The 13,467-nt window shown below is 47.7% G+C and overlaps 1 protein-coding gene across 5 annotated transcripts in view; it reads right to left on the bottom strand.

Moving 5' to 3' along the window:
* The window catches only part of LOC146839631 (uncharacterized), a 606,426-nt gene that overhangs the window by 352,817 nt on the left and 240,142 nt on the right, over nt 1-13,467 (bottom strand). For all 5 annotated transcript variants that reach the window (XM_085651721.1, XM_085651726.1, XM_085651724.1 and 2 more), the window contains exon 3: nt 7,834-7,904. In XM_085651721.1, coding sequence (XP_085507847.1) covers nt 7,834-7,904 — 71 coding nt within the window. The remainder of the gene's footprint in view (nt 1-7,833; nt 7,905-13,467) is intronic.

Raw genomic sequence — 13,467 nt, 5'->3', positions numbered from 1 at the left:
TAGCTTGGGATGGGCGTGCCGCCATTTGCCTGACAACCCGCAGCTTCCCCGGACACCAATCACGCTCTCCCTCAGTGTGCGAGATGTCACTTCTTCTCGTATGAGCGTTCACTATTGGTTCCCCTCCGGGAGCACTTGTATCCTGATTGGCTCTTTTTCCTCCTATTGCCATCAACCAGGAAATATTTGTTTCCCGCACCGGCACTCACCACTTCTCGATCACTTTCGAGACGCGGTTGTGGGTTACGGTTGTAGGCAGAAGAGCTGATCTGAGTTTCCACGAAGTAAGTAAATGCCGTCTCATGTGGGTGGGCACCACGGAGCGTTCCCTTTGATACCGCTTGATCTATTTATCTACCACATTTCGTCTATTTACAGATTGTGGTAGAACTTGACAACGTGACCTCGGCATCCTCGAGGCACTCTTTTCCCGCAACGCTAGTAAGGCTGGCCCTTACGGCTATCTCCATTTCTCTGTAGTCTTTCACTGGATTTTTTCGTCCACGCACGAGTGCTTTGAGAGTGCTCTTTTGATTTTTATTTCATTCAGTTGTAATTAGGAACGCCCACGTCGGTATGAATTAGTTACTGGCACAGTGTGTTCTTTTGTGGGACGAATGGCACTCATGCTAGTCACCTGACCACTCGTCACTTTTAATGTGCACCCCGGTACCTTCCTTGTGAGTGCACTATGTCACCTGTCTGTTTGATGTAGATAGATGGAGTGATAACGGGTGAATTTAAGCCCGCTTCAATGTTTGCGTGTTGTAGTTCACAACAGAGCACGGTTACATTAATCCACGGAAGTTGGCAAAATAGAATGACTGTTGAGTTAGTCACAACAGAGCACGGTTATACAAATCCACTGAAGTTGGTAAAATAGAATGACTGTTGAGTTAGTCACTCGCAACCACGTCATAATATTATTGGTTGACGACTGAGAGGAGCCTGAAATCGACAGCTGCTTACATAACATATAAAGTTGTGTATATATTGTTCCTCTTCTTTCTTCCACAGGTACATTCCCACTGTAAATACAGGAGGGGACTTTTTATTGTAACCAAGGGTAGGGTACACCTTAGCGTGTGTAGACCGCCCTGGTTAGCACCATCGGTCCTGAAGAAAACCTGGATAACTTTCCCTTAAGGTTGAAACATGTAGACCTACTTCACTTTCTTCTCACTTCACATTTTTTTCGATACCTCAGGTCAATTTAACCTCATATGGTATCCCCAATTCTTTTTAACATTGTTCAATTGCTCCAAGAATAAAAAAAAAAATTTTTTGATATAGAGTTAAATTTGACCAATTTTTAATCCACCTCTAGCACTTGCACCACACGAATAAAGAAAAAACACCAGCTCCACTGTAATCAGGTTTCGCAGCACACCCGGATGGCACTCGGCTATCAGGGTGGGACCCCGATGATGAAGCATGTCACCAACTAGGTTGGTGAGTGAGGGGTCTTCTGTAAGAAAGGTAAAAACATTTTCCTTTCTGTGCACCTCTCTTTATCCTTGAGGTATTGATTTACCTTTGAGGGTGTACTCCTTCCATTGTTTGCTAAATTTGTTCTAGGGGACTAGGAGTACCCCTAACATAGAAACCCTTTCTCTCCCATTGTTTTTCTACCCCAAGGAACCACCCAAGGTAGTGACACAGGGGACCCACGGAGGACGTGTGCAGTTTGAGAACATAGCCGCGAGCTCCGTACAACTCTATGGGAAAGTCGCTGTTGGAATTTTAATTTTAAGGACACTTAGGAGAGGACTTCAAGCAAACCATTGAGTGTACCGAGGTACACGTGATACCTATCCCAGGAGAGCCGGGTGCATAGGGATCAAGTAGGGTCGGAAACGCTCGTTGATTTCAATGGCGTGATACGAAGAAGTGCTGCTGCCGGGAAGATGAGAAGTGTCCGGTGTGATCCAAGCCTGGTTTCAGGTTCAGGGCAAAATGGCAGACAAAAGTGTTGAGTCCTGGAGGCAGCAGGCATGGTTTGGCTCCTTTTGTTTACTTCAGCAGTGCTTCAGGTCTTGTGCAGAAAGTCTTCTTTGACCAAGTCATCGCCTGTCTATCGAATATGATGTTCAGGTCTTGGTGTGCCACCTAAATACTGAATTTAGGGGCGTTACAAGGGGAGACAGGTAGCCAAAGGGCTACTTACCTGTAGGGAGTCTACACCCTTTAGTAACTTCTTCCTGTGAAAGGGAGGAGGCCCTGATAGGTTGTTTTACATCCATCCCATGAAGGTGGAATGTCAGGAGAGGGGGTTACCTTGCCTGCCCTGCCCTAGGGGTGGTGTAGGCTAAGTGGGGACCCTCCTCCTAATCTAAATAATTTTTCTTTCTTTCCTTCCGCCAAAAGTGGAACAGGAAAGGGGGCTTGGCCTCCCCCACTACTTGGAGGTTCCTGGGTTGGATTTCAAACTCGACATTGCCTTTCAAGCTTCCCACTCAGAAAGGCCATCCTGTCCTGAAGGAGGTGTGAAACACCTCCACCCATATCAGGCTTTGTCTCTGTCCTGTGAGAGCAGTGGGTCTTACCTCATGAGGTCAGAACATGTCTGGTGGTGGCAGACTGGCGGAAACCAGTAAGAGGCCACACCAGTGCTTGGTAGGTTTTTAGGAGACCCTCTAAAATGGTCTCATGTGTGAATTAATGAATAAATCCACCATGGAAATAAGACAAGATTTTTGGTACCAAACACCTTAGGAATCAGTGAAGTCATCATGTAGCTATGAAACTCGTGTTGACAAGCATCCAGCCCATGTACTCCGCATGGCTTCCCGGTGCACTTACAATATCTCAGTATTGACTGGATATTGTAGGGGAATATCTGCTAATGCAGATATGCCTACACATAGGATATAGTGCATCCTGCCTTAGGGCTAAAGGCCTCGAGTAGGGGTGACTTAGCTATATCTTACAGTGCCTGGGGGGCATGGCACACAGTGCTGTGGGCCATGTTGACACTTCGAATTTCTCTGCACAAGGACACGCAGCCTGCAGTGACATTGTGCATAGCCTTAGTAAGGGGCCTCAGGGGTGGCACAACCAGGGCTGTAGCCCCAGAGGTCCCTCTCCAGGGGTGCCACATACTAGGGGCTTACAGGGGTAACTGAAGCTGTGCTTATCGTGGTTCAGTGTTTGGGGAAAGAGATCTGGCACTGGGAACCTTGTTAGCATGGACCCAGTGCACTTACAGTCTAAATCATATCAGTCACCAGGCAAAAACTGGGGGCTAACATGTCAAAAGAGGCACTTTCCTACACAGCTGATTAGTGGGTAGGAACCCGGGTTCTCAGTCAGAACCAGGAGGGATACTCCAGAAAGAGGAATTTAGACCTATAAAAACCTAAAGAAGGGGCTGGTAACCCCACCACAGAGACTCCCTCGGTACCCCAGAACACTAGGAAGGAGGAGAAGAGCTACCATCCCACCTCTGAGAAGCAGAAGCAGGGGAGCCGAAGGCTGAGGAAGCAGTCAGGTCCCTTCAGGGATGACCCAGCCTGTTCCAGGAGGGTAGTTGGCACTGGGCTGCCCAGTGTAGCCATACAGAAGAACTCTTCAGATGAGGGGATCCTCCTAGTATTTTCTTGGGCGTCAGGTCCAGATGGTAAGCTGGTGATCCCTTAGGGTGGGAGTGGGCACTTCCACTCCATCCGGGTGAATGGGATCCCTGCCAATGGCCTGCAAGACATTTGTGCCTGTCACACTGTAGTGAGTAACAGGTTTGTGTCCCCGGACATGTATGTGCCAGGAGAGGCAAGAAGAGTAAGGGTAGGCACAGGTGAAGTTACCACCAAACCTGCAGCCTTAGTCCCACTAGAGAGGGAGGGTATCCTTTGCTGGTCAGTGCAGGCCTCCCCTTAGATTGTCTCCTGGGCAATGATCTCCCAAAGGTCGGTCTGGTCCCAAAGTTCTTGGTGTGCCACTCCCTACCCCTTGGAAACTGGGGTCCCAAAATAAAGGAAAAAGTAAGCCACTATTAAAGAGAGTTCCAGTGGGCCAAGGGTCTTCAGTCCCAGTAAGGAAGAAACCCAGATATGGCACTGGTGAAGCTTCACCTGACCTAAATGAAGTCCTGAGCTGTCAGGCAGCTGTCAAGGAGGAGGGTGTCCCCCTTCCTCTGAGAGAAGGGAGAGTAGAAGATGGCTGTCTGCTACAGGATGCATTAGCCCCCCACTCTAAACAGCAAGAGGGTGTCCAGGAACCCCCAGTTGCCTTTAAAGCAGCTCAACCACCTGTTAGCAGAGAGCTTAGTATGTGGTTCTGGACACTGACAGCTGTCAGTAGCCTCTGCTGGGTGCTGGCCTTCATTGCAGTACTGTATTTGGTATAAGAAGCAGACCCTGTAGCTAAAAGTAAGTTAGGTCCCCTGACTTGGTTGGTCATGGTGGGGTTTCTCAAGTATTAGGTAAGCTAGGTGTTGCCCCAAGCGCAGTTAGCGATAGAGGAAGTGGGCACTTCCCTAACCAAACTAAAGAGTGAGAAGGAAAATGAAACATCTGAGATGACGTTTAAGTTTAAAATGGGTCCTGTTGGGCTAGAAGATGGGTCCTCTTGTTAGGGGAAGTAACCTTGGCAGGAGGATATAAGGCAGAGTAGGCCCTGCGATGGGACAAGCATGTTCTCTTCACTTTCTTCCTCGTCTGACAGACCAGAGAAACTCTCCCAGGGTTGGGCTGAGTCTCCTGAGCTGCTGGCTGGGGAGGAGGTTGTGTGAGAGAACAGGGCTTTTTCCAGTCTCCCACCACTTTTTTGCCACCATTTTAGACAACTAGATGCTGGTTTTCTAACTCTGGTGTGCCCATGGCTCTGTTAACCATACCAAGGGCCAGTGCTCTGCTTAAAAGTCCATATAATTAGGTCTAAATACAATTGGTACTGACCGACCCTGTAAGCCCCTAGTAGATAATAGGGCCTAGGGGGTTCAACCTACCTATCCAAGTAAATATTAGAGTATGGAGGTTTAGAGGCCCAGGAGACTTCCTGCACTTGTGTGTGACTGCTGTCATTTTGAAAGACAGACCTGCTTTTGAGGCTTCCTTTACCTTAAAAGTATATGCAAATTCGATTTGAGATTTAAAGATACTTCCCAAGTCTCAAACTACCTTATTTGTTCATATAAAGTAACCCTTAAGGTCTCTCCTAGGTGCCCCAGGTGTAGGGTGCCTTGTAAATGTAAGTGGGGAAATTATTAAAAATGTTTTATAAGCCCTAATGAGTGAAAAACTGTCAATTGTTTTCCTGATTGTAGTGAATGGCTCCATAGGCTAACATTGTAATATATTATTTAAGTATAAATATTGATAGCAGTCATGTGAAAGGTATCAAATTAATAGTTACAATAAATCCAACAACTGGGCACTGTCAGATTTATAAGAACTATTACACAAAAGAAGTTATTACAATTTATTTTCTGTGAGCCAAAATCCAGCTTTCCACGCTGCCCTCTCCTGATTTGCCAGCCTTTTCCCAGGCTGTCCCAGTGCTGCGTAATGAGGTGTGAAGTGTCCTGCCAGAGGACACAATTGATTTCCTGTGGGCGGCGGCAAAGTGCAGGCTGCAGAGCAGAGAGCAGCAAGGGAGGGGGTGGAGTGGTCAAACTGGTCTTCAAAAGGAGCATGACAGTTTGGGACAGTCCAGGCTCACCCCTACCTCCTGCCTCCCCAACCACACAGGTTCCTTTGTAGTTAGAATAGGGAGAGGGGTGGAAAGGTAGTGTTTAGGAAAATATGCCACATCAGTAGATTGGGTAAGCCTGGTCCAGCTCCTTTGGAGAGACTTTTTCCATTTGGGGTTTTAAAAGAATAGTACTTTCTCGGTCAAGAATATGCACCACCTGGGTGGCACCCTGCATCCCACTGGTCAGGGGTGCCCCCCTGCTTCACACCCAGAAACTGTGTATAAATATCAAAGAGCTGCATATCACCTCAGGTCTGCTGTCTGAAGAGACAAGAAGAAGAAGGACTGCCTTGCCGACTCCCTGGACTGCACCAAGAGGACTGCACTCACAAGGACTGCCCCTGCTGCACACTATGGGACTCAGCACCAGAAGGGCTTTGCCTACTTGCCTGACTCTGAAAGTCTAAGGAGTAGACTACCTGCAAGCTACAGGTTAACAGAACCCACCTGCATCATCTCCACCAAGAGTGTGGACTTTTAAGAATTTGGCTGGGTGCTTTGTAAGAATTATAGTTCAGACATCCCATAGACCATCTGCTAGATTCCAGACTTTTAGACTGGTGTTTTGGAGACTTTGAGCTCTCAAGGAGACTTTATGTGAAGAAGCTCCAAAGGTGTCCAGAGTGATATCGAGAGTCAAGCTGGCAAACGTCGATACGCGACCCGGCCTGGAATTCAGCTTTGTCCCGCTGGAAGTTCCAGAGCACCACTTCCAGGATGTTACTGAGGCCTCGTGGAGATGCTATCTGGTAACGCTGCTTCAAAATCGGCCAGCTCAACGTGAAGAGAAAATCCTTCAGAAAGGTTTTCAAGTCTGAATGTCACATTTTGACCGAGGCCTCCTGCTTAGTGTATCCGACCGGTCCTCCATCATGGTCAGCCTCAAACTTTGAGTTTGTTGTAGGCATATGCGTCCAGATGTCCCAGAGTGGCTCTATATGTTTTTAAGCTCTAGAAAGTGTTTATTGTTTAAAGATTCATATCTCCTGTTCCCTACATTGGATTGTTGTTGTCTTATTCAGTTAATTTATTGGTGGTTTTAAATGATTTAAACAGCTGTCAACTATATTAAGTCTGCCTGCTCGTTGTCAGTTATTAAGGGTTGAGAAAGGGATTCATTTATTGAGACCCTAACTTAACCTTTCATTGTGTTTTTGGCCTTATTACTAGTGGTAAATCACTACTTATCACTTCTAATAATCTACTCACCAAACGCAGCTAAATGTAATTTTGCCTTAAAAGTGATAGTAAAGTCCTGCTTGCTTTTCACAAATGGTGATTTTGCAGGCTGAAATGTGTTTGGGCCGATGCTGCACCAAAGTGAGAATGGTATGCTGTCACACACTCCTTCTCAAATCCTTGCAGTCCACAAGCTACTACAACATTGCACCTTCCCTAGCCGCAATAAGTTATTTGTTTTGTACCTGAATTTCATAAACACTATATACTAATCTTTAACCATCTAAAATTGTATTGGTCAGACCACTTCTTCATTACTTTCAAAATCTTGATCATAACACACCCTGCACTTGCTAAAAAATCTCCAGACCTCAAACATTTTACAACAAGCATTGATAAAAGCAAAACGTTTTAGTTTTAACGTGGCAACATTTGCAAAGAGAGGCATCCATCAGACACACATACTATTTGGTCTGTGTTTCTGTGCAATCTCTCTCTTTCTGTGCTTCCTATGTCTGGGTGTTGTTTTTATTCCCCAAGCTTTCAGTAGAGCGGCTTTTTACTTCCTGAGCGTGTGGTGCTGGTGCCAAGCATCACTACAAGCTTGAAAAATAAAAAATATGACGCAGACTTAGGAGACACGGACAAAGGCATATTATGCTGAAAGATAATAAAATATAAAATATTTACATTTGGGCATGCTTGTATTTGCACATTAAAACCAGACCTGTAAATGAGAGACTGATTCTCATTATGGAAGCTCAGCATTTAACTATGTGTTATTAACATAACATGATCTTCTCCCTTCAGTGATGTGGAAATTAGACAAACACTTGTTAGGCCTGGGTTGGTATAATTCCAGAGCTGGTTTGCATTTTTCTCTGGGTAGCAACAGAGTCTATGGGAAGACAGGGTTGCCTGCATTTATCACTGAGTTTAGGTACCAGGTTGGTGTTGTATTACCTTTCGGATTAATGCTTTGCACTTCTCCTTGACTCTCATTGTGGTTAGATCCTTCAGGAAGGGAGATATTCCTGGAAAATTGAAAGACAGACTTAGGTTACATGATATTGGAAGCATCAGGAAGCAGGTCTGGGATAGAGAGACCTTTGCAGGTTTCCCAGCAAGCACAGTTTGAAAGACCAGAAGTTGGAGGAAGAAATGGTGAATCCTTTCGAACAAAACCCATTTACTGCACATGAAAAGCATTCTTGCAGACATCGACACTGATAATAAATACCCCATCATGCGAAGAATTTCCACTGCTTGGAGGTGAAATGCCAGACGTCATGTTTGCCCCGAGGAGACCCTTATGAATTGACAAGAGGACCGAAACGTCAAATGAAATTGCTGACAGGTATCTGTGCATGTATCTCGGAATGTTCCCAGTGTACATATGTCTCATTGTAAATACTGGACCTCACTGCACCTTGTGAGCACTGCACCGTCTGCACTTTAACTGGTTTTGATGACGTGTATATGAATGTCTGAGAATAAACAGAACAGTATTATTTGAAGACTTTAGAGGTTGAGTCGGTTTGTATATGTATATATACACATGACTAAAGAACCCCACTGAACCACTGTTGTTTGTTTACATAGTGTACCCCGGTTATCATACTGGGCGTAAGGGGTTGGGCCTGTATGTCATTACTTAAGGGACTTTGAAGGCGTAAAGTGTCAAGAAAACCTCTTATTGTCACTGTGCGCTTTACCAAATGTTGTGATTCACACTAGGAAATAGGCCCTACACCAGCTTTAGTGCATGTACTACAGGTACAAGGAATTTAAAGGAGTTTGGAGATATAGGTCAAGGCATCCTAAGTCATTTTGGGGCATATCAACAACATTCGGCGATAATTATCGCTAAGCGCTCTTAGCGTGAGGATAATTATCGCCGGCTAGTGTGGATTTTTATCGCTGAGATAGCGTGCTATTAGCAACGCTTATCTCAAAAGCGATAAAAATCCTCACGCTTACTGCCTAACGTGAGATTATCCCTGGAAACCCAGCGATAATCTCACGTTAGCTTGTTGATAGGGACTCACAAACTTAGCCATGATATCCACCTTCCATAGGATATCATGGCTAAGTCAGTCCTGAAGCAGGCGTAAGGAAAGTAGCGATAACAGGGGTTATCGCTACTTTTCTTGCTGCTATGCTTCATAGCGTGGGGCTTGATGATAGGAGAAATGTCGCTTAGCGACATTTCTACTGTCATGTCAGGTCAGGAACGCCCACTTTGCATCTCATTAGAGATGCAAAGCTGGGCGTTAGGAATCCCCACGCTAAAGCAAGGTTTCATGCGTTAGCATGACCTTGCTAATTAGGCGATAAAATTATCGCCGCTTTTCGGCCGAAAACAGCCGCTAAAGCGGCGATCATTTATTATCGCCTCCTTGTAAATATGCCCCTTTGTGCTTGCAAAATGCCTTAGAAAGAAATTAATTGAGGGACTACCCCCAAACTATACTCTATTGTCTATTTTTATCCCCACCCCATCCACAGGATATGCTGCAGCACAAGACCACCAGATACCATCTTGTTTTCCATGTATGAGTGAAGAAAACACATTTCTGAAATTAATGGGGATGGGAAGAAACCCTGTCCTGATAGTGATACCTTTGACTTGAAAGCTATGAATAATTTAAAGAAAGAAATGAAAGGCTCCTAAGAATAAACAGATGAAAAACAGTGGCCAGCACATTTGAATTGGTACAGCAAAGCAAACAAACATAGACTTGAATCCCAAGTCTCCAGCATGAAACAGATTCCGGAGAGACTGGTATATGAAGTGAGCTCTTTGAGGGACAGAGTTGGCTACGGCCCTCCTGCAACCTATTTATTTACCCAGATCACTGACCCACAGAACAAGGAGAAAGACAGCAAGGACAAAAGGTGGGGGAGGATTTCTGGCTGTTTTGAATTTCCATGTGGCAGCCACAGGAGCTGGGGCTGTGTCAGTGGATGCATCTGGAAATGAAAGAGCACAAGGAGGCAATGTACAAAGGAGCAGTGCGATGTGAGCTACTGACAGTAGGGCACTAGAAGAAGGGGTGCAAATAGCAAGACAGGATGGAGACTCCACAACTATCGATTGGACATGACCTGGATTTCGGTCAGTTGCAGCTGGTATAGGGATTCCCATAAGTGCAACCACACTATCAACTGAGAAACTTTAAAATGGGCTGCTGAACAATAGCTTAGAAGAAGAGTCTTAAATGCGAGGGAGGACAACTCCCCTTCCTCTGGAGATGCAGACAACTGAAGTCCCTTGTTAGAACCGGGGTCTCTAGTTGGCCGGGGTATGCACCCTAGTCCTAGAAGGGACCACCGTTTCTGACAGGGTAGCTTGGCGCAGAGCAGGCAGCGCAGCAAGCCGGAACAGCAGTTCCTTGGAGCAGTCAGTCTCAGCAAGGGTGGCAATCCTCCTGGCGCAGCAGTCTTCCTTCCAGCAGAGTTTCCTCGTGGTCCAGTAGTGTAACAAAGATGTGAGGCCAGGACCCTCCCTTATATACCCTACAGTCCAGTTACTAGAAAGTGGTAGAAGTCTCTGGAAGGGTCTGGGGGCAAGGGCTTCTGGAAGAGTCCAGGGAGTTCTGGGATGTTCCCTGCCTTTCCTGACCTGGCTGTCACAGTGACGAGATAAAGGGCCGTTAAGGCTTCAGTGGGCAGCCATTCACAGCCCCTTCAAGGGGAGAAGGTGCAAATCACCACTCCCACCTCCCAACCCAGGCAGCTATCAGTGTGTAGATGGGAGGGGGGAGTCTGCAGTGCCCAGACTAAGTGTAGGCAGGAAAATATCTACTTTCTAAAAGTGGGATTGCTAAAGAAGTAGTGCTCAAACCCCATATATCATTGGAAAGGGTTCCCCGCCCCGAGTCCAACAAGACCAAACATGACACACTTATTAGGTCCCTGTCAGAAATTATCCGATAAGGGGGGTTCCCAATGTTAGCCTATGGAGGGTTAAGCCTCACTGCAGTAGCAGGGGCTTGTGGCAGATATGCCAGCGTCGCAATGATTTAGGGGAGAGCACCTGCACCTCAGCAAAGTTTAGCAGTGGTGAGGCACCCAGAGGCCTAAGTCCAACAAAAAGGTGCGGTGAAAATGGGAGGCACAAAGGCAAAAATGTAGGGGAAGACCACCCTAAGGCTGACAGGTCCAACACGTGTCCCCCCCAGCTGAAAGTGGGGAGAACTACCAACCTCTGGGGAGTTCTCATCACTAAGTCAGAAGAACCTAGAGAGACCGTCAGCATTGGCGTGGTCTACACTGAGTCGGTGTTCCACCCTGAAGTCCATCCCCTGTAGGGAAATGGACCACCTCAACAATTTGGGATTTTCGCCCCTCATTTGCATGAGCCCCCTGAGGGGCCGGTGGTCAGTCTGAATCAGGAAGTGGGAGCCAAACAAGTATGGCCTCAGCTTCTTTACAGCCCAGACCACCGCAAAAGCTTCTCTCTCTATAGCACTCCACCACTGTTCCCGGGGGAGTAGCCTGCTGGAGATGAAAGCCACTGGTTGGTTCAGGCCCTCCTCATTGAGTTGCGAAAGTACTGCCCCTATGCCATGCTCTGAGGCGTCCGTTTGGACAATGAACTCTTTGGAGAAATCCGGGGCCTTAAGCACAGGAGCTGTGCACATGGCCTGCTTTAGGGAGTCAAAGGCTTTTTGGCAAGCCTCTGTCCAGAGTACGTTCCTAGGGTGCTTTTTGGAGGTTAGCTCAGTCAAGGGGGCCACAATGGTGCCATAACCCTTGACAAATCTGTGGTAGTACCCTGTGAGGCCCAGTCTGCGTTTTGGGGGGCTCCCAGGCCAGGATGGTTTCTATCTTGGCCTGTAGGGGCTGCACCTTACCCCCGCCCACCAAATGTCCTAGGTAGATTACCCACCCCTGCCCTATCTGGCATTTGCTGGCTTTGATAGTCAGGCCTGCCTGCTGCAGGGCCTGAAGCACTTCCTGGAGGTGACACAGATGATCCTCCCAGCTGCTACTGAAGACAACTATGTCGTCCAGGTAGGCAGCGGAGAAGGCCTCTAAACCGGAGAGGACCCGGTTCACCAGCCGCTGGAAGGTGGCAGGAGCATTTTTTAGTCCAAAGGGCATCACTCTAAACTGGTAGTGGCCCTCTGGGGTGGAAAAGGCGGACCTCTCCTTGGCTCCATTCGTTAGGGCGTTCTGCCAGTACCCTGGCGTGAGGTCAAAGGTACCACCGGACTGGACCTGGGGCAATTGGGTGGCTCTATCACCCCCAACACCAGCATCTTAGTGACTGACTTCACTCTGGATGCTGGCCCTCACCTTATCTGACAGCCTGTAAGACTTGGACTTGACAGGGAGGCTGTCTCCTTTGTCCACATCATGGGTACCCTGGTGGGTGATCCCAGGGATAAGGGAAAACACTGAGGAGAACTGCTCCAGGACCTGGCGTCAGTCCCTCTGTGGCTCAGGAGTCAAGGATGAAGAGAGGACCACTCCCTCCACCGATCCGTCCTTCTCTTTGGAAGCAAAGAGGTCCGGGAGAGGTTCACTTTCCTCTTCCTCGGCCCATCAGTCACCATCAGTAAGGTGAGCTCAGACCTCTCATGGTGGGGTTTGAGTCGGTTGGCGTGTAGCACTCTGTGGGGTTGTCTAGGGCTCTTAAGGTCCACCAGGTAAGTGGCCTCACCCTTTTTTTCCAATATCTTGTACGGGCCTGTCCAGTGGTCCTGCAGGGCACTGAGCTCTCCAGGCTCCATGACCCATACTTTCTGTCCAGGCTCTAGCTCCACAGGGTGAGAGTTCTGGTCGTACCATTCTTTCATCACCGCCTGGCTGGCCTCTAAGTTGTCAGAAGCTTGCTTCCACAACTTAGCCATTTGGCTGCGGAAGGCCAGCATGTAGCTCACTACATCTTGGGGAAGCCTCCTTGGAGTCTTCTCCCACCCATCCTTCACTAAACTGAGAGGTCCCCTAACAGGGTGACCGTACAAAAGCTCAAAGGGGCTGAAACCCAACCCCTTCTGTGGTACCTCCCTGTAGGAAAACAACAAGCAGGGCAAGAGGATGTCCCACTTTTCCCTTAGGCCCTCAGGCAGAATACTGATCATATCCTTTAGGGTCTTGTTAAATCTCTCCATGAGACCATTGGTCTGTGGGTGGTAAGGGGTGGTAAACTTATAAGTAACCCCACACTCCTTCCACATGGCTTGCATATACGCAGACATGAAATTAGTGCCCCTTTCAGACACACCTTCCTTGGGGAAACCCACTCTGGTAACAATTCCCATCAGGGCCCGGGCCACCGCAGGTGCAGTGATGGTTCTCAGAGGAATAGCCTCTGGGTACCGGGTGGCGTGGTCCACCAGAACCAGGATAAACCGGTGACCAGAAGAAGTCGGTGGATCCATAGGCCCAACAATGTCGATGTCAACCCATTCAAAGGGGGTGCTAACGACAGGTAGTGGTTCCAGGGGAGTCTTTATCTTAGTCCCTGTTTTCTCACTAGCTTGGCAGGTCAGACAGGTCCTGCAGAAGGTATCTGAGGAGACCCTCACCAGTGGCCAATAAAAATGTGAGACAAGCCTAGCAAAGGTCTTGTCTTGGGCCAAGTGT

This window comes from Triturus cristatus, chromosome 4_1, assembly GCF_964204655.1.
Source record: "Triturus cristatus chromosome 4_1, aTriCri1.1, whole genome shotgun sequence".
Lineage (NCBI taxonomy): Eukaryota > Metazoa > Chordata > Amphibia > Caudata > Salamandridae > Triturus > Triturus cristatus.
This window is presented reverse-complemented; position numbering and strand designations above follow the sequence as displayed.